This window comes from Acartia tonsa, chromosome 10 (genome assembly GCF_053477335.1).
Source record: "Acartia tonsa isolate MP-2025a chromosome 10, ASM5347733v1, whole genome shotgun sequence".
NCBI classification, from domain to species: Eukaryota; Metazoa; Arthropoda; class Copepoda; order Calanoida; family Acartiidae; genus Acartia; species Acartia tonsa.
Window position 1 is genome coordinate 5,646,894 of NC_137269.1, and position 21,742 is coordinate 5,668,635.

The following is a 21,742-nucleotide window of genomic DNA, read 5'->3' on the forward strand; positions in this document are numbered from 1 at the left end:
TGGAGGGGGTATTTACCCCCCCCCCCCCCAAACAATTTTGAGGGGATATTTACCCCCCCCCCAAACAATTTTGAGGGGGTAAATACCCCCCCCAAAATAAAAAATCTCTTACAAAAAAAAAAATTTTGAATTACCCCCCCCAAAAATTTTACCCCGGGGGTTAATAAAATTTACCCCTGGCAACAGATTTCAAAAAATCAGACATGTGACGTCATAAAAATGTGTGATTATCCATCTCTTTTTTAGGGGTTTTCTTTCCTACTTCTCCTCTCATTTCCCTCATTTTTATGACGTCACATGGCTGTTTTTAAGTCACTTTGTCCCTCTCAACCTAAAAAGACCATGGCACAGCGCATAAAAGGTAAAAAAAAACCTGGAAAATATTGTTTAAAACCTGTGTTGAGGAAAAGTTGGTATGACAGATTAATCTAAAAGTGACTGAAACTACTCTCAAATCAATCAAACTAATTCTCTTTATTCTCTATCTATCTATTTATCTTTTTTATCTCTTTATCTACCTATCTATCTATTCACTTACCTTTCTATAAAGTCTATCTATTAATGTGTTTTCTATTCATCTTTTCATCCGTCTTGCTATCAATCTCTTTATCTATTTCTGTATTGACCTATGAAGCTCATTAATTATCTTTCTATCGCTTGATAATTATATAAACCTCTTTATCTATCTATCCATTTCCATATACATATATTTCCATATTTCTCTTTACCTATCTATCTATATAATCTGTCTGTTTACCAATCTAACTACCTACCTATATGTCTATCTATCTAACTAACTGTCTATCTATCTATCTGTCCCTCAAGATAGTGAATGTTATTGTTTACCCACCTATCTATCTATACCTATCTATCTATCTATCTATCTATCTATCTATCTATCTATCTATCTATCTATCTATCTATCTATCTATTTATCTATCTATCTATCTATCTATCTATCTATCTATCTATCTATCTATCTATCTATCTATCTATCTATCTATCTATCTATCTATCTATCTATCTATCTATCTATCTATCTATCTATCTATCTATCTATCTATTTATCTATCTATCTATCTATCTATCTATCTATCTATCTATCTATCTATCTATCTATCTATCTATCTATCTATCTATCTATCTAGGATGTATACAAGGAGAGAGCCATGAAGATAGTGAATGAAGATCCGGACAAGGAAATTAAATTCAACAAATTAAATCAGTTGTAAAGAGGGTGTTAAGGAATGTAAACGCCCCCCTCAAAGTTGATAAATTAAATGTTCATCTCCGACAAAGCCCAAATTGTGTCAAAAATGATCCATCATAAAAATGAGGGATTATCCATCTCTTTTTTAAGGGTTTCCTTTCCCACTTCTCCTCCATTTATCTCCCTCATTTTTATGACGCCACATGGATCATTTTTGACACAATTTGGGCTTTGTCTCATCTCCTAACAGTTCCACACCCCTCTGGTAAATCTCTGTGTACGCCAATTTAACTACTTAACCCAAAAGAATTTTTGAATTTTTGAACATATTTCATAGGAATGGGTTGGAAGACTACTTAAAATGATTGTTAACTTGAGTTAACTAAAAATTAACAATTAACAATTATTCAGCCAATTAATTCCATTTGAAATTGCCGAAAATTAAATATTTTGTTGGAGTAAAGTTGGAGTAAAACTTGTTTTTTTATTAACTGAAAGGGAAGTGGGTAAGAAGGGGAGAAAACAGGAAAGGGAGTTGAGGTAAAATTTCCACTTAGCATTGTTTGTCGGAATTACATTATCTTTTCCCTCCATACAAAATTTCATCCTTAAATTTAATTTTACAAAAAAAGGTTGAAGAACAAATAGCAATCCTCAAGAAATTGGTTAAAAAAGAGGAAGGCCTTGTTGTACCCGAAGGTAGGTCAAAATTGGAAAGCAGAGGTGGATTCTTAAAAAAAAACTTTTTGGCTCATAGCCTCACTAAAATCAGTGAGGCTCACTAAAAGTTTTTATTCAATTTTTGTAGATTTTTTATGCGATTTTGGAGGATTTTTCACAAAAGTTTTTAGCGAGCCTCGCTGATTTTAGTGAGGCACTGAGCCAAAACGTTTTTTTAAGAATTCACCTCTGCTCTATAACTATGGTAAGTCCGACTTAAAATACTGAACAAGGACACTCTTTCCATATCAATTTAAATAAGAATTACAATATACATAAGTTAGTACATAATCAATGATTAAAGATCGAATCATTTGTTTTAAAAACTTAGCTTAAACATATTTTCCTTATTGAACAACAAATCTATAGTATAGATGTATATACAGACAACTACCTCCCTTCCTTTTTCAAATACCTTCTTCGTCTGTATCTAAAATTATTTTCTGCTACTTGGCTGTATTAATATAAGAGACACCATTAGTTGATTTTCAATGACCCAATAGAAAGGTTGCACAAGGTGGTTGCGACGGGGAGAGACAGTTATTTAACCCTTTCTTCCTCTAGTGTTTTACTCTAGATATATTAATTATATAACAACCTTAATTATCGTAGCATTTTTATAAATGATCTGTAAAATTATGCATGGTCTTTATCGCTTGTTCAAACCATGCAATATAAAATTCTGTTTCCAGTATGGCTTTTAAACCAATTAATTTCCGTTGAGATTAGAACCGGTTCTTAGCCAAACTTAAAATTATGTATAGCATCGTATTATATCCATTTTTTACGAATTTAAAAATGTACAATCACAAGATTAAAAACAGTTTTTTTTATATCTGTGGAAAGCTGTTTATGATACGATGGGATAAATAACTATTCCAGAATGGCTTTAAAACCGATTGATATCCGTTTGATTAGAACCGATTCTCTATATATTGAATTAATACAAGTTTGTCTTGTTAGCCCTAGCCTTCAGCCCCTTGTTTAACCTTACAATTTTTCATTTGATATCCGCGGAAAGCTCTCTATAATACGATGCGATAAATAACTATATCCTGTGAATTTTTGGTCCATCTATGAACTTTCTTAAACTATAAAATCCTTATAATAAAGTAAAAGGATGTTTGTTTGTACCAAAGGATCTCGGTAACCGCAGAACCGATGGGGTTCTTCTTGACAGGGTAGCTTCTTCTAGGTTTATAACTATTTTGGGGAGGGTAACACTTCCCAAAATTATTGCTATAAAATTATTTACACAACATAAAAGTGCATTTTATGACAAAAATATAAAAATCTTAACTTAATTACCTAATTACTAAATAGTATGTAAAGCACAGTTACCTTATCACTGTAAAACAATAAAAAATGCTTAAAGTAAACAAAATTAAAATGCTAAAATTCGACACCTGATCAATTAAAATTTCGGTGGAAATTTATCAACAAAACAAGGATGACAACATCCATAAAAGCAAAGCTCTAAACTCAGAAGGAAGAAGAAATGAACAATAACTCTTGTAGAGTGCCAGATTTTTAAAAGCTTGACATTAAATTTTGGTCATTGTATACCTGGATGACCCAGCAAGGTTTGCTGGGATCATATGTGGCTGCGAGGATTGTGATATTTAAATGATTCCATTTCCCAGTTGGGTGTAATTACCAGGGCTCGGCAGCCGCGACTAAGTCACAAATTTTAACCCGTTTGGATGCTTTGAAAAGAGGGATTGACATATTTGGGTCAAGTTTTGACGTGTAGCTTATTTTTAAAATTTTAAAAGGCGGCTGACGCGCGGCTCCTGAGCCGTGGTAATTTCTACACTAAAAATGTATTTTTTTTTATAGAATGAGACAGAAAAAAATATAAAAATATCTGACAGAGCCCACCCAAAGCCGAAGCAACTCTCAGTTGTAAATTGATTAGAGTAAAACACTAGAGGGAGAAAGGGTAAAATAACTGTATCTCATCATCGCAATAATCTTGTGCAACCTTTCTATTGGGTCATTGAAAATCAACCAATTGTGTCGCTTATATTAACACAGCCAAGTAGCAGAAAATAATTTTAAAGCAGACGAAAAAGGTCATTGAAAAAAGGAAGGGTGGTAGTTGTCTATCTATAATATAGGTCTGTTGTAAATTGCAAGGAAACCTCTAGAGGATGGTTTCTACAAAATGTTTATTTTCTAGAGGATGGATTCTACAAAATGTTTTTTTCTAGAGGATGGTTTCTACAAAAAAAAATTTTCTAGAGGATGGTTTCTACAAAAAAAAATTTTTCTAGAGGATGGTTTCTACAAAAAAAAATTTTCTAGAGGATGGTTTCTACAAAAAAATTTCTAGATGGTTTCTACAAAAAAAAAATTTCTAGAGGATGGTTTCTACAAATTGTTTATTTTCTAGAGGATGGTTTCTAAAAAATGTTAATTTTCTAGAGGATGGTTTCTACAAAATGTTTTTTTCTAGAGGATGGTTTCTACAAAAAAAAAATTTCTAGAGGATGGTTTCTACAAAATGTTTATTTTCTAGAGGATGGATTCTACAAAATGTTTTTTTTTCTAGAGGATGGATTCTACAGAATGTTTCTGCGGGGTGGCAAATGGAATCCTGATACAGCTCTAGGTAAAGTTTTTTTAGAATTATCAATGTATAAAAGTAATATAATGTCTGTGAGTCTGTCTGTCTGTACTAAAGGTTGTTGCAAACCACTTAACCGAAATTGTTCTCCTTATATGATACTGGGAAGGTCGATAACTATTTTGGGGGAGGTTAAAGCATCTCCCAAGAGATATCGCCACTTGAAATACCACCACCCCCACCCCCCCCCTCCAAAAAAAATTCAAATTGGTGGTCGACCCTATCCCCCCTTAAGTGCCTCTGGAGATCTCTATTAAAGTCCCTTTTAACAAAGTATATTTTATCTAAATAATAACAAAAATCGGATGTAGTCCCTTTCGTGGCAACACCACTTAAAGGGCATTTCTTCTTATTTTCACAGTAGCTTTTCTCCTATTTCTAGCTCTAACCCTGCGGGGCAATCACCTAACATTATATAACCTAAAATAATCTATCAAAGCCATTGTGAAAATACGACGAAACTCCCCTTGCCACGAAAGGTACTATTCCCCAAAAATCTTATGAATTCGATTTTAAGGTCAAAGTAAATTTTTGTAGGACAAGCAATCAACAAAGTTTGAAATTTCAAAAAGTTAATGATTTGAAACACTCTAATGTTGAAACACTCTAGTTTTGAAACACTCTAATGTTGAAACACACCCATTTTGAAACATTCTAAATGTTGAAACACTCAAATGTTGAAACACACCTATTTTGAAACACTCTAATGTTAAACCACTCAAATGTTGAAACACTCTAATGTTGAAACATTCTAATATCGAAACACTCTAATGTTGAAACCCTCTAACGTGAAACACTCTAATGATGAAACACTCTAATGTTGAAAAAATCAAGTGTTGAACAACACCTATTTTGAAACACTCTAATGTTAAAACACTCTAATGTTGAAACACTCTAATGTTGAAACACTCTAATGTTGAAACATTCTAATGTCGAAACACTCTAATGTTGAAACACTCTAATATTGAAACACTACAATGTTGAAACTCTCTAATTTTGAAACACTACAATATTGAAACACTCTAATTTAGAAACACTTTTATGTTGAAACACTCTAATGTACATATATTAAATTTAGAGATTATAAGAGCCTACTTCACAATGAGAAAAGACAACTCCAGATTATTTCAGGTTAGAAGAAATATTTAAATATATTCATCTTTCTTTCTTTTTAAAAATGAAACTTTTCTATAATTAGGGTCGGTCCGTCCGTACGTACGTATCCGTAACGGATAGCTTTTTTCGTTAATTTATGTATGTTAGAATTGCCCTATCGATTTCAAACTTTGCTTTGTGATTCCTGTAGTAGTTAGGTACGATTTAGAAAGCGTAGCAACTCATGATCCTTAGCAGAATGTCCGTACGTCCGTTTTAAACATGTTGATTTTTAACTTTTTTAACAACAAATTTTAATGTGATACAATTATCCGATTAGTCTTTTTTTTGGTAAACTGATTCATAGGGCAACAAAGTACATTATTATAAGCGAAACATCTCTATAATCAAGTCCAAAAAATGTAAGTATGTCCATAAAAATTACCCGTATTTATGATTATGTATAAAAATCAGTATCTTTCTGAAGATTGCGAAAGTATGAAACTTTAAATTAAAGATAAATAAAATTGAAGTAAAAATTGTTGTTTTACTATAAAATAATGATATACTTATATATTATACTGTTTTTTTTTATCATATTTAATATTATTTGAGAGTACTTAACTTTTTTATTAAAAATTAATCCATATATTAAAAATTATTTTCCTAAGCTAGAAAGATTACCATTAAAAAAATGACATTTAATGGATTTGTTGAAAAAAAACATTTATACGGCCTAAATATTTTGGTAGAGTTATTTGTAAAACCAATTCAACATGTTTACTGTTTAGCGCAAGTAACTACAAAATCCAATGTTTAAAAAGAATGACAACATCCACAAAAAGCGTAGCTAAAAAAATAAGATGGTAGGACAAACGAACATGACAATGTAGAATGTCAGCACTTAATAAGCAGAATATTAAATTATAAGTCTAAACAAAATTGTAAAATTTATGCAAAATTGCCTAATTAAAGGATATTGTTTACGGCATACTTACATTTTTAGGCATTGAATTTAAAAGTTAAAAATAAAGCATGTTTTAAATGTAAGGTCTTTCATGATACCAATTATAGAGTTGCAACGCTTTCTAAAGTACCAAACTTTTACACGAATAGATTGATATCGACAGGACAATTCTAAACTGTCTAAATTGACGATAAGAGTTATCTTGATTTAGTATTTAATAATTTTTAAAAGCGAGGCTTTTCTATAATTAGGATCGGTCCGTCCGTCCGTACGTAACAAATAGCTTTTTTTTGTTAATTTAGGCATGTTAGAATTGTCCTATCGATTTCAAACTTTGCATGATGATTCCTTTAGTAGTTAGTACGATTTAGAAAGCGTAGCAACTCTATAATCATTACCATTCGATTGATCTGATTTTTGGAATATTAATTACTGGGAGAACAAAGTATAATATTATAAGCGAAGCAACTCTATAATCAAGTCTTAAAAATGTAAGTATGTCCATAAACATTATCCTGTATCAAGCAGTTTTTCAACAAATTTACTTACAATTTTGCTTCGACTTTTATACATTTATATTCTGATTATTCAGTTCTGACACTATATAAATGTCCTACCGTTTCAGTGCTTCGCTTTTATGGATGTTGTCATCCTTGTTTATAACCTTGAATCAAATTTGATTAGATCCTATAAATTTCGGTTATAGGTCTGCAACTTTACTTACTCGTATGTCCCGAGCTGGATCTTTAAATCATTTTAGTGGTGAGCCAGATCGGGGCGAGCCAACTTTCCACCAATGAGAGCACAGCATTGTATGAAATGCCGCGCTGTGATTGGCTGAAATTCGGCTCACCCCGAATCTGGCTCACCACTAAAATGATCCAGCTCCGAACCGTCACTGAGATAGAATTTTTTATTAAATCCCATTATTGTCAGGTATGTAAAGGGATAAGACAATGGCAAATAAATTGGTGTACATATTTAATGTTAATACACATAATTACCCTTTTGTAGATTAGAATTAGTTGTTGAAACGTTTGGACACTCAACTTAACAAAGCAACCAATCAGTCCCCAATGTTGTTAAGCCAACGGACAAAAACGATATTATAAAACTTTGGGGACCAGTGAAATAAACAGCCAATGTTAACCTCTCTCTCTCTCTCTCTGGAGAGAGGGTGGGGACAATGGGCGGTTCATTACACTAGTCCCCAAAGTTTTATGATAAAGTATTATTATTTGAATTTTGATGAATTGGTTCACTAAGTATCAAACCGGTCAACCAGTAGTTGTTATCATCTTTGGGGATGCACACTAATTTAACAGCCATTATCTTATCCCTTTAAGTCCCTGCTATAATGCTGAAAGCATAAGCGAGGAATATTATTTCATATTTTAACTTTTCAAGAATTAACTTTCTCTTTAACAAGGATAACAAAATCCATAAGATACAGATCTACTTTGATGAAGTTGTATTTACTTGTTTGATCAAATAGTAGTTATTTATAGCATCGTAATAAAGACAGCTTTCCGCGGATAATAAAATTTATTTCAGGTTTATCAAAACTGGTGTAAATTTTATGATTTTTGAAAGTTAAAATACGAAACGATTTATGATTTTTCAGTATGTCTCAGTACCGGTTCCAATCCATCACATATGAATAGGTTTCAAAGCCATACTGGAAAAGTTAATTATCACTTAATTATAGGGTAGCTTCGCTATTAAAAATAAATTGTAATTTTTTTTGCAGGGTTTTAAAGAAATGGAGAATTTGATTGCAACAACTTTTACACAGAAGATTCACGGCATGTTGGCACACAGGTTTTAGACTCTTAGCAGAATATAAAAGTAACAGGATGTTTGTAGCTTTGGATCTCGTTAACCGGTACATAAAAAAAAAAACTCTTATAGGTCCAGATTTGGTTTGACACTTTTTAGGGGGAGGGTACCTCCACACTCGTGGATATATTGACAGGGGAAAATTTGCTAAAATGGACCTCATTTATTGGTCAGTTTGTTCATCCATTAGAAGGGGAGGGGATGGGGTAAAAGGGTTTGATGGGGGTTATCGTTAATTTAGGCCAGCTGTGACTTTCTCAGAGTACATGAAAATCTGGTGCAACATCCAAGTAATAATATATCTATTGCTATATAGATGCTATTTATTTTGCAGAGATGGAGAGGGGAGAAGGATTTATGTGTTTCGTCCTGGTCGATGGAATCCTGATAAGGTCATATTTCTATTTTCCAGTATGGCCTAGAAACCTATAAATATCCGCTGGATTAGAAACAGTTGTCAGCATTACTACATAATCATGTATAGCATCATATTACACAAATTTTCTACGAATATTAAAATAAAATTCATGAAATTCAACCGTCACGTTAATTGTTTTTAAAATTGTTGTAAAATTGAATATACTGAAATAATTATAGAGTTGCTACGCTTTCTAAATAGGGCCTAAACTGATACAGGAATCACCATGCAAAGTTTTAAATTGATAAGACAATTATAACATGTCTAGATTAAAGATAAGATCTATCTGTTATACCGACGTACAGACGGATCGACCCTAATCATAAAAAAGCATCGCTTTGAAAAGAATATCATCGAAGTATAAACTTAAAACAAGATCCGTTTAAAAAATTTACAGCCCCGCATATAATAAACTTTTTTTGATACATTTTATAAACTTTTTGTTTTTAATTTATTGTTATTTAAATTTGCAGGTTCCATTTGCCAGCCTGTTTTGTGCTGGAGTTATGCTCTGTGAAATGGTGGCTAGGTAAGGTTATTTCTTCAATATTAATATTAATCCAGTGAATTAGAACCGGTTCTCAGCCATGCAAAAATATTATGTCTAGCATCGTATTATAACCAGTTTTCTACTAATAAAAAAATATACAATCATAAGATTAAAACCAGTTTTTTTTAGCCGGTGCCTTCGGCATCTCGGGGCTTAAAAACTTATTTCAATCATATAATTGTACATTTTTATATCCGCGGAAAGCTGTTTATAATACGATGCGATAAATAACTATTATTTTATTCGAGTCAGATTTAGAGGAATGTGATTTTTTAGGGATAAAGGGATGAGACAATGATCTAAACTTTAATTGTTTGTTAATTTGTTCTTTGGGCATTAGAACCCATACAAAATGTTCATGGTGTACCTTAAAAGCCTTAGGCATTAGAATGCCGAGAAAAAGTTATTCTCCTTGTAGACGAAGCCTTCTTAATTTACACAAATGCTAGCAAGCAAAAAAATTAGAGGGGATAAGGGGCTTTTTGTAGGGGTGATTTCTCTTTGGAGGTTAGTGGTAACCTCCCCAAAAATAGTTATAAACCTTCCCAGGACCTATGAGAAGCTACACTGTAAAGAAGAAACATATCGGATCAGTAGTTGGCGAGATCATTTGGTACACTCAAACAAACAAAAAGAAATCCTGTTATTTTATTTATCAACTAGCGGCTTCGCCCCCAGCCTCTAGGGTTTTGCCTAAAGAGGTTTGATCAAACTAATTTTTCGTATTTTAGATTTTAAAGAAAATTTGTTTTTTTAATTTTTTTGGGGGGGATTTTTGTTTGGTGGGGTTTGGGTATTCGAACCACTATTTTAATTTTAGTTTTAAAAAGACTTTTTTTTGGGGGGGGGGGGTATTTTCATTTTTTTGGGGGTTAGGGGTGTCCCACCCCCCAAGAAAATAGTTATAAACCTTCCTGGGACCTATGAGAAGCTACCCTGTAAAGGAGAACCCGATCGGTTCAGCGGTTAGCGATATCCTTCGCTACAAACAAACAAACAGACAGACAAACAAACAAACAAACAGACAGACAGACATCGTTCTACTTTGTATTATAGATATGAAATTTTCATTTTTGTTTAATAAAAATTTTGAACTAGGGAGGAGAGAACCCAAATATCTGGGCTCACAGCGATTGTTGATACACAGAACTTTGGTTGGAAACAGGTTAGAATAGTTATTTATCACATCATATTATAGACAGTTTTCTGCGCATAGTAAAATTAAAAATTGTAAGATTAATTTAGATTTGTTGGCCTCAAGGCCCAGGCTAAAAATTTTTTTTCATATTATTTACTTTATTATTCACAGAAAATTGTCTACATTACATTGTATTACAAAAAAAATTTTTGTTAGAGATTTTTTATTTTTTTTTTTGGGGGGGGGGGTATTTAGTATTTACCCCCCCAAAATTGTTTGGGGGTGTAAATACCCCCTCCTAAATGGTTGGGAGTGCCTACGGCACCCCCAGGGTAGGGTTAAATTTTAAATGGGGGGGGGGGGGGGTAACTCCCACTTTACCCCCCCCTTGGACGTCTATGATAAACACCCCTTTATCCCCCAACCTTGGATGTCTATTATGTGAAATGTTTTGTTTAAGTCTTTAGCAGTCACAGCAAACAAAGTTAAAATAAGTAGGTCTTTATAATAAGTAAATAGTAGTAAATCCTTATACTAAAGTAACAGGATGTCTGTGTGTTTGTACCGAAGGATCTCGCTAACCGCTGAAGCGCTAAACCAATCGGGTTCTCCTTAACAGGGTAGATTCTTATAGGTCCCGGGAAGGTTTATAACTATTTTGGGGGAGGGTACCACTACCCTCCAAAAAGAAATAATAATAAATCTAAATTTTTATTTTAAGTATAGAGACTCCTACGTAACATTGCAAGGTATCGTACAAAGAGACTTTTACGCAACATATCGTAGGAACTTGAACGCAACAAAACACCAAACATTTAAAGTGCCACTAGAGGCTTCTAGGGGCGAAGCCGCTATTAATAAGTAAATAGTAGTAAATAAATTAAATAAAGACTTAAAATAATGATATTTTTTAGTTGCGAGCAATCAGCATGGATGAGGGAAGGACAATTGCCACCTTTTTCAACATATCCTTCCCTGTCTGGCTTCACAACAGCCATATCCTAAATGCTCCCAGGTATATTATAACCATCTCTTTTTTAGGGCTTTTCTTTCCCACTTCTCCTCTCATCTCACTCATTTTTATGACGTCACATGGCTGATTTTTAACACACTTTGGTCTTTGTCATAAAAATACATATAAAAAGGAGGAATGAGACGAGAAGTGGAAAAGGAAACCCCTAAAAAAGAGATTGATAATTGACGCATTATGGCGTCACACATGACACTTTCTAACGATTCTCAGTTTTTTTTTTTGATAAATGTTACTAGTTTGTTGTTTTATAATGTCAACTAGCGGCTTCGCCCCTAGCCTCTAGAGGCTTTGCCCCAAGAGGTGATACGGAAAGACAGACAGACATCGTTCTACTTTGTATTATAGATAGGCCATATCCTATAAATGGGGTTGGGGTTTCCTTCGCTTTACATTGATATAAAATAAGATGTAAGATCTCAGAAAACCCTAACACCTATGCTTGCTTAATAAGTTTTCTCGTATTCATTCGAATCCGGTGGATAGGAACCGGTTCTCATCCATACGAAAGAACTATGTCTAGCATGGTATTATATCCAGCTTTCTACGAATATAAAAATGTACAATCATAAGATATAATTGTACATTCTATATCCACGGAAAGCTGTTTATAATACGATGCGAGAAATAACTATTATAGGATTTGGTTTAATGTTATCACTTTTATAACTCTATGTTTCATGATTGTTTATTTTAAAAAGCGAAGCTTTTCTATAATTAGGGTCGGTCCGTCCGTAACGGATAGCTTTTTTCGTTAATGTAGGCATGTTAGAGTTGTCCTATCGATTTCAAACTTTGCATGGTAATTTCTTTAGTAGTTGGGTATGATTTAGGAAGCGTAGCAACTCTATAATCATTACCAAAATGTCCGTACGTCCATTTCAAACATGTTGATTTTGTAACTTTTTTAACATCAAATTTTTATGTAATCTAATTCTCCGATTGATCTGAATTTTGGTATATTGATTCCTGGGGCAACAAAATATAATGTTATAAGCGAAGCAACTCTATAATCAAGTCCTAAAAATGTAAGTATGTACATAAACATTATCCTGTATCAAGCAGTTTTTCAACAATTTACTTACAATTTTGCTTTGACTCTTATACATTTATATTTTGATTTTTCAGTTCTGACACTACCGTTTCAGTGCTTCGCTTTTATGGATATTGTCATCCTTGTTCTATTTAATACAAATCAATCTTTTAATATGCTTTAACAATGGGTATTTTTTCCACTTTACAATTCAAAATATAAAGAAAAATTACCCTATCCTATTGCTATTGTCTTCATAAAGAACGTGTTCCAACTTTTGTGAATTTTCTTTAATCCATCTTTTACCCAAAGGTCAACACAGTGCGTTTGAAGGTGCTTTGACTTTTGTGTCAGAACCTAAATTAGGACATAGTGCATTTCATTACCCTAGGTTAGGTAACTTCATTTCACTTTTCAATAAAATCTAAAATGCAGCCGTTTTTGAGAAAATTAGATTTAAAAATTTCAAGTTCAATTTTCATCCACTAGGAGTAACCGCATAATCATGACAAGAAAAGCAAAGATTATTTATTTAAAATTTTGAACAAGTTTGCTTTTATAAAGTTCTTCGTAAAACATCTCCTTAAGTGAGTTGATTTATGGCCATTTTTATCAGTTGCTTTGCTAAGGTCACGGAAATTCATATACAGGGTGGGGCAAATAAGACCGGACAAATTCTAACTTCTAAACAAATGACCATAAAATCGTCAATTTTAAAGATTTTATTGAATTTTAAAATCTGGCAAGCAAAATAGGTATATGACTATTAGATTATTCAATAAAATCGCCGCCAGCCTCAATCACCGCCTTCACCCGCCCCCTGAACCGCCCGCAGGCTCTGGTCACCATGTCCCTGTCCAAGTTGGCGAATTTCTCCTTGATGGTGGCAATGAGGGAGGTCTTTGTTGTATAGGCACGTCTATTGGTGCATGCTTCAAAGTAGCCCCAGGCCCAAAAGTCCATTGAATTAAGATCGGGCTGCTGGGAGGCCCCATTTCCTTAGGAACGTGAGTAACCGCAGGATTAAAATTCACGCAACTTTAACGCTACCCTTTGACACGGAGGCTCTTATTTGGACCACAGTTGAGCTTGAATGACGTTCTATACCTTTTCGGAAATGGCATGAAGATTCAGCTAGGGTTGTCAGCGCAATTCATTGTCTAAAATGAGTTTTTAAGTTCCATATGGGTCTCTAACGTCGAGAACCGAGAAATTTTCACGATTTCACACAATTTTTGACATCTTAAAATCTGCCACGTTTCACTTTGCCGGAGTACTACAGCCAAGCCACTTTAGATATAGAGCTCTAGTCTTTTCTAGTGTCTTATTTATGTATCTAACAGTATCCCCAGCAAGTTGCATAACTTTACCTCATCTACAGATGGGCTGAGATCCGATTTAGTGGGCCCTAGTCGAGAATCCAGATTATTCCACCGGCGCATTTCGAATCTGCCTTGTTGAACATAAGCGCGGCCAGCTCGGAGAACAAGCCCATCTTTGTCCAAAGATTTTTTTGTGCTAAAAGGTAATTACCTAAGCTTTTTATAGTGGGGTCAAACGTCCTGATTGGTCAAGTAGTTTTGGCGCTATGGCTGTTTAAAGTTTGTCCGGTCTTATTTGCCCCACCCTGTATAAATAAATCTTATATAGAGAAGTTTTATGACAGACTTTATAAAAGCAAAGTTGTTCAAAATTTTAAATAAATAATCTTTGCTTTTCTTGTCATGATTTTGCGGCAACTCCTAGTGGATGAAAAGTGAAATGAAGTTACCTAACCTATGGTAATGAAATGCACTATGTCCCATTTAGGTTCTGACACAAAAGTCAAAGCACCTTCATACGCACTGTGTCAAAGTTTTGATCCACAAAATAGATTTTTTTAATAATTACTCAACAGAATTAAAAAAGCAAGGTATCAAATTATAGATCTAACTATTTTCTTATTTTTTGTTGCATTTTAGTACCTTAACTACCAACCATATTTTTTTTGAAAAACTTAAATTACTTCCAAAAAAAGAGGTCTACAAAAAAACGTTTGCATATCTAAATTCTATTGATCATTTTACATCTACTACTTACTAAAAACATCGACTAGCTATTTAAAAAAAAGTTAGGACACGTTCTTTTCAACAGTACTGAAAAAGTATGATCATTAATTCCATACTTTTCTATTTTTAAACATATTCCTATATATAAACTTATTTTTAGAATATTCCATCTCTTCTTTGGTATGCTGAGACCATTTTTGAGTGAAGATACCAAGAATGGCGTCGTGTTTCATTCAGGTAGTTTTTACAAGAGAAGCTTCTCTATAATTAGGTTCAGTCCTTACGTCCTTAACTGTTAGCTTTTTTTGTCAATTTATTCATGTTAGAATTGTCCTATAGATTTCAAACTTTGAGTGGTGATTCCTGAAGTAGTTGGGTATGATTTTAGAAAGCGTAGCAGCTCTATAATCGTTATCAGAATAGCTGAACGTCTATTTTAAACAAGTTGATTTTAACTTTTTTAAATATCAAATTTGTATGTGATATAATCATTCGATTCATCTAATTTTTAGAGTACTGTTTCATATAACAATGAGGTACCATATTATAAGCGAAGCATCTCTTTAAATACCCCCTAAAAATGTAAGTATGTCCTTAAACAGTATCCTGTATTTAAGCAGTTTTGCATCAAATTTAGTTAAAATTTTGTTTGGACTAATGCATTAATATTCTGCTTTTCAGTTCCGATTCTCTACAAGTGTTAATGTTCGTTTGTCTTTCCGTTAGGAGCAAAATTTAAATGTAATAGGATGTCTGTCTATCTTTAGCTAAAGATCTCTTCAATTGTTGAACCTATATGGTTCTCATTTACAGTGTAGCTTTTAATAGTGATGTCCAGGGAAGGTTTATAACCTTTTTTTTGGGGTAGGGTACCATCACCCTCCAAGGAGAAAACGCCCCTAAAACAATGACCATCCCTTCCTTTTGTTTTTACTTTCTCTTTTAAAACTAAAATTGAAAACGGGCAGTGATCTCTCTTCAAAACCATGTAATAGACATAGATCTCCTTTACAGTCAAGCTTCTTTTTACTTTTCCTCTGAAAACTAAAATGGAAATTGGAGGCTCGACATTACCTCAAGTTGCCATAAAAGTTACTAGGGACGTAACCGCTAGATTCATATAGAGATTAAAGTCCTACTTTTATAATACCTTTTCAAACGTTTGAAAACATTTTCTTTCTTCTGATTCATTAAACTAAGTTTTAATTCTAGGAAATTTGAGTGATTCCATGAAGAACTACTTCAGGTAATTTTATCATCTTTTCTCGTATTCATTCGAATCCGGTGGATAGGAACCGGTTCTCATCAATACGAAAAAACTATGTCTTGCATCGTATTATATCCAGCTTTCTACGAATATATCCGCGGAAAGCTGTTTATAATAAGATGCGAAAAATAACTATTCTTTTAAAAACAAATGTGTTTTCCAGTATGGCTTCGGAACCGATTGATATCCGCTGGTATAGAACCGGTTCTCAGGCATACTGAAAAACCATCTTTCTGACAAATTTCAACAAATATAAATAGAAAATTTTTTAAAAGGTGTCTTCTGCCCTTAGAGGCTAACAAAAATGGTTTGCGACAAATAAATATTATAACATAATTACATAACTATTGTAATTATTTTCCATTTTATAACAGATCTATAGAATAGATGTATATAAAGACAACTACCTCCCTTCTTTTTTCAAAGACCTCTTCCGTCTGCTTCTAAATTGTTTCTGCTACTTGGCTGTGTACATAAAGCGACACCATTGGTTGAATTTTAATGGCCCAATAGAAGGGTTGCACAAGGTGGTGGCGATGGGGAGATACAGTTATTTAACCCTTTCTCCCTCTAGTATTTTACTCGAATCATTTTATTACCTTGTTTTTTTAAAAATCACTTAACATTAGGATTTTCTATAAATTCAACAATAACTGTTATTGTTGAATTTGTATTGCTACGCTGATGGACTTAATAGTCCTTTATAATATACTGATTGCTCCGACCCTAGCTTCTCTAGAGGTCAGGAAAATAGCCTAAAACCACCCCAGGATATTTATAAATCTACTCTGAAAAGTAGGGAGGGGGTAATTTATCTTAGGAGGTTATTGGTACCCTACCCCAAAATAGATATAAACCTTCCTGGAACCTGTTGAGAAGCTACCATGACAGACAAACAAACAAACATCCTTTTACTTTATTATAGGACATAGATATTTAGCATTTATTTAATTTAGTGAAAAAATGTTATAATCCATATTATTTGTGTTCAACTATGGAGCAAGTTTTTATGACAAATGGAGTTCAATAACAAAACCTATATAAATACTCAAAAATATTTAAAGATTAATTCAGTTTTTCAACAAGCACAGTATAAACTTTGGTGGTATTATCACACTCTACCCTCTAGAACATTAAAAATAAGGGGTAAAGGGGGGTAGTTTTTTCCTTTGTTTGTTTATTGTGTTAGGTTAGGTTATATTGGGCACTGGGTAGCCCTGCAGGGTTAGGGCACCGCAGGTTCGGGCTCCCATCAGGGATTAGACATAAAAAAATTCACCCCCCACCATTATTTACAATTTATTTCAAAAATAAATGAATGGGGAGGGGCGATGTTAAAAGCCTACTTTACTGAAAGCACCTATTTAGGAAAAATGGTCGTAGATATATGTAGGTTTTGTGAACCATCAAATTTTCCAATAAATTTCCTTTTGTCAGATAAGATAAAGGATGTTTTACTATTAGGTTACAAATTTATAAAATATATGTATAATAATAGTAATAGAATTTAAAACTTTTTCCAGTATGGCTTCCAAACCGAGTAATATCCCCTGGATTAGAACCGGTTACTAGCCATACTTAAAAATCATGTATAGCATAGTATTACATACAATTTTCTACGAATAATGAAATAAAAATCTCAAAATTATTAATTTCGTCCTTTTTGTAAATTGCTACCATAGTTCTCATTTATTTATGTACTATTAAGAGATTAAAATTAAATTTAAAAAAATTAAAAATTAAAAGTTCTTATTTATTGGTCAGTACATTCCTCCATTAAGAATTAAAATTTTGAATGTATACCTAATGTATAATAAGTCGTCTTATTATTTATTTTTAAATTAATGATGACGTAGCTGAAAATAGCTTTTGCAATAGTTGGGTTATCTGTCGTACAACTTCGGAAAAGAGGAACAAATTGTAAATCAATTTTCAGTTGATCCAAAATGAGGTAAAGGGTATAATTTGCAACCTTCCTTTACAATTCCTTGGTTAGAATCAGTTTCTAGAAGTCACTAGATCAAATTCTTTTACATTTTCCCAAAAAATTAATGTGAGCAACGATATTGTACGACAATAATCATAATAAAGTAACAGAATGTGTGTCTGTATGTTTGTACCGAAGGATATCGCTAACCGCTGAACCGATATGATTCTCCTTTATAGGGTAGCTTCTCCTAGGTCCTTGGCAGATTTTTAACTATTTTGGGGGAGGGTACCACCACCCTTCAAAGAGGAATCGCCCTAAGAAAAAAATCTCCCCCTCCACCCGCAAAAAATGAAAGCTAGATAAAATTGTTTACATTTCCCTAATTATTTCATTTGAGCCACGTTTTTGTTCCACAATGGACGATAAATTGGTGTTCATCTCAAATAATAAATTATTGGTATAAAAGTTTGAACACTTCTAGTTTGTAACAACCAATCAAAGTTTAATAAAAGTTCCAAAATTTGTTTAGCCAGCAAACTAGAAAATATGTTTATAAAACTTTGGGTACCAGTATAATATTAATTAATACTCAAATATGCTTTTGAAAAGCAGCTGGAAAAGTCTAAATCTATCCCAAAATATGGCAATCCTTTTTAAAAATTTAAAATCATTCAAACGTGTCTTTGACTTGAAGCTTAGTAGCGGCTGGCGAGCCCTGTCTAACAATCAATAGCTGCCACGTCCTGCCGTTTCATAAAGGAATAAATTGCTAAAAGAATGGATATTATTGTCAGAACTAAATTAGAAAAAATAGTAGCAATTAGTTTGACAATTAATTCTATTGTTTTACAGACAAACTAATCTTTTTCTGTTATAAAAAAGTTTTTCTTTTTTATATTATTGATGTAAAAGCAATGCTACTCTAATACTCGGCTATAGTCGTCTGAAGTTACTTGTTTTACTTCAACGGTTCAAGATTTAACTTACTTTTGAGTTATCTTCATTTATAAAAGTTTTCAACAAACACTCTAATATAACTCTGTTCTTATTTATTCCCATAGGCGGGCAAATCAAGGGGGGTGGATACACCCCCCTTAACAAAGGACTACATCCAAGGGTGGTGTAAAGTTTAAAATTCACAATCACCTTAAATTTAAACTTCCCTGGGAACTAAAGAGATTAGACAATGCCTGATAAATCTATGTAACATCCCATAGATGGTACACGCAATCACACCTTCTGAGGTGATTAAAACGTTAGGACAACCAACTTAATGAACCAAACAGTCATAAAAAATGTTAATACATTGTTAACGAATAAGAAAACGTTATTATAAACTTTAGGAACTAGTGGAATTAACCCATTAGTGACAACCGGCTTTTAACGCCCGGTTGTAGAAAATGCCGAAAAAAACCGGTTCTCAGTTTTAGGATTGCATCATTCTCAGTATGAATCCCCCCTCTACTACCCTGGTTTTCATTTCCCCCTGGAGCAGGCAGATTTGCTTACTTCCGTTTGCCGGTATAGCTCAACAAAATTTGAAAACCAAGAAAAACAAGGTGATTGGAATTCCGTTTTTACCATTATAAAGCTTCCCTGAGATTTTCAGCTCGAACGGTCCATAAAAGTGGCGCTCGGCACTAATGGGTTAACAACCAAATGTTCCCTTACTCTCTTGCTTGCACTTTTTGAAAGCGAAGCTTTTCTATAAGTGAGTCGATCCGTCCGTCCGTCCGTACGTAACGGAAAGCTTTTTTCGTTAATTTAGGCATGTTAGAATTGTCCTATCGATTTCAAATTTTGCATGGTGATTCCTTTAGTAGTTAGGTACGATTTGGAAAGCATAGCAACTCTATAATCATCACCAAAATGTCAGTACGTCCATTTTAAACATGTTGATTTTTTACTTTTTTAACAACAAATTTTTATGTGATCTAATCATCTGATTGATACGATTTTTGGTATATTGATTCCTAGGACAACAAAGTATAATGTAATAAGCGAAGAAACTCTATAATCAAGTTCTAAAAATGTAAGTATGTCCATAAACATTATCTTGAATCAAGCAGTTTATCAACAAATTTACTTACAATTTTGCTTCGACTCTTATACATTTATATTATGTTTATTCAGTTCTGACACTATACAAGTGTTCATGTCCGTTTGTCCTACCGTTTCAGTGCTTCGCTTTTATGGATGTTGTCATCCTTGTTTTACTTCAACGGGCCTACAATTACAAATTACTTTTGAATTATCTTTATTTATAAAAGTTTTCAACAAACATTCTAATATAACTCTGTTCTTATTATCAATTCCCATAGGCGGGCAAATCAAGGGGGGTGTATACAGCCCCCTTGACAAAGGACTACATCCAAGGGTGGTGTAAAGTTTAAAATTCACAATCCCCTTCAATTTAAACTTCCATGGGATCTAAAGAGATAAGACAATGGCTGATAAATTTATGTAACACCCCATAGATGATACACGAAATCACCCCTTCTGAGGTGGTTAAAACGTTAGGACACTCAACTTAATGAACCAAACAATTCTATCAATATATTTTATTTTTTTTAGGTTGGATTTGATACCAAAAGATCTGGGGGGAACCGGACCATTGTTTGACAACCAAAACAATATGCCTGAAATCAGGAAAAAATCCACAAATTTAATTTTCAGTAGCAAATCTACTTTACAAGTCATATGCGTCGGTCTGTATAGATATTTCCTATTTATTTTCTTTCCCTTTTCTATTTTGATCTCTTTCTGAACAGGGAAACACTTTCCATTTTATAAAAAATTATAAAATTGATAAACATACCCTATGAGAATAAACAAAATTACACTACAAGTTTAGTACAAACCAATAAAAAATTATATATAACTACTCAAAGTTTGAAACTTACTAATAAGGTAACGTGTTTCGGAACGCATGCCTTGCCGTTCACGAATTCTTAATCTCCAAGCCCTCCGAATGACCAACATGTGAATGTTTACAAATGTGTATTTATTACCATGAAAACAGTGAATCTAAAACAAAATATAAAAATTAATTACATAATATTAATGGTTTATTATTTTTGTAGATCGAGGTTGCGTGATTTCAATTTAATTAAAAATATAAAATTTCTAAAAAACTTTAAATTGGCACGAAACATATTAAATAGCATCAGAAATTGATAATTTTAGATTCAAATGATCAATAAAATTAAGGAAAATATTCGTATGTCAAAAGTTAGCAGTTAAATGGTCTATTTGTTGAAAAATTAATGTTTTAAATTTCTTCGTAAAAATATACCATACTACACTTATTATTAAGAATTAAAGATAAATTCTTACCACATTATGATGTCAAACTAAGCAGAAGGCTTATTTGAGATATTCCACACATCAGAGCACATGTATATTCAAGCAATACATTATTTTCAATCACGTAGCTCTTCACGTGGGACTAATCAAAGGATAAGTGCGCGTTTCTTTTGTCCGTTTACAAGCCACGCGCCGCGCGGAGATAGTTAGGAATGCCGCGTAACACACTCATTCTCTAGGAAATTTGGTGTAAGGAAACAGGGATTAATGGGTTCGAACTTGCCAGGGAATACAAGAAAACATACCGAAACACACCCGTCTATTCACTGGGAATCGAACACAATACCTCATCTTTGCAATATGCGTGCAGACAGTGTCCACGAAATCACAATCTCACAACACATAAACCACAAGAGTTTAAAATGTTATGGCCATCAGGCCTAAAATTAATTAGGGTAACTCGCGAATACCACAATAACTCAAACCGAGTCCACTACCACATAAGGATAGGAATAAGGAATGGGAAAAGCATTCAATATACATGAATTGCACATTTACCACT

The 21,742-nt window shown here is 33.2% G+C and overlaps 1 protein-coding gene across 1 annotated transcript in view; it reads left to right on the forward strand.

Moving 5' to 3' along the window:
- The window catches only part of LOC145329249 (alpha-tocopherol transfer protein-like), a 32,307-nt gene that overhangs the window by 3,582 nt on the left and 6,983 nt on the right, over positions 1 to 21,742 (forward strand). The window contains exons 3-14 of the mRNA XM_080173298.1: positions 1,149 to 1,196; positions 1,840 to 1,909; positions 4,485 to 4,544; positions 5,638 to 5,690; positions 8,372 to 8,442; positions 8,795 to 8,852; positions 9,352 to 9,407; positions 10,527 to 10,593; positions 11,481 to 11,581; positions 14,838 to 14,914; positions 15,890 to 15,923; positions 20,449 to 20,520. Of these exons, the coding sequence (XP_080029424.1) occupies positions 1,149 to 1,196; positions 1,840 to 1,909; positions 4,485 to 4,544; positions 5,638 to 5,690; positions 8,372 to 8,442; positions 8,795 to 8,852; positions 9,352 to 9,407; positions 10,527 to 10,593; positions 11,481 to 11,581; positions 14,838 to 14,914; positions 15,890 to 15,923; positions 20,449 to 20,520 (767 nt within the window). The remainder of the gene's footprint in view (positions 1 to 1,148; positions 1,197 to 1,839; positions 1,910 to 4,484; positions 4,545 to 5,637; positions 5,691 to 8,371; positions 8,443 to 8,794; positions 8,853 to 9,351; positions 9,408 to 10,526; positions 10,594 to 11,480; positions 11,582 to 14,837; positions 14,915 to 15,889; positions 15,924 to 20,448; positions 20,521 to 21,742) is intronic.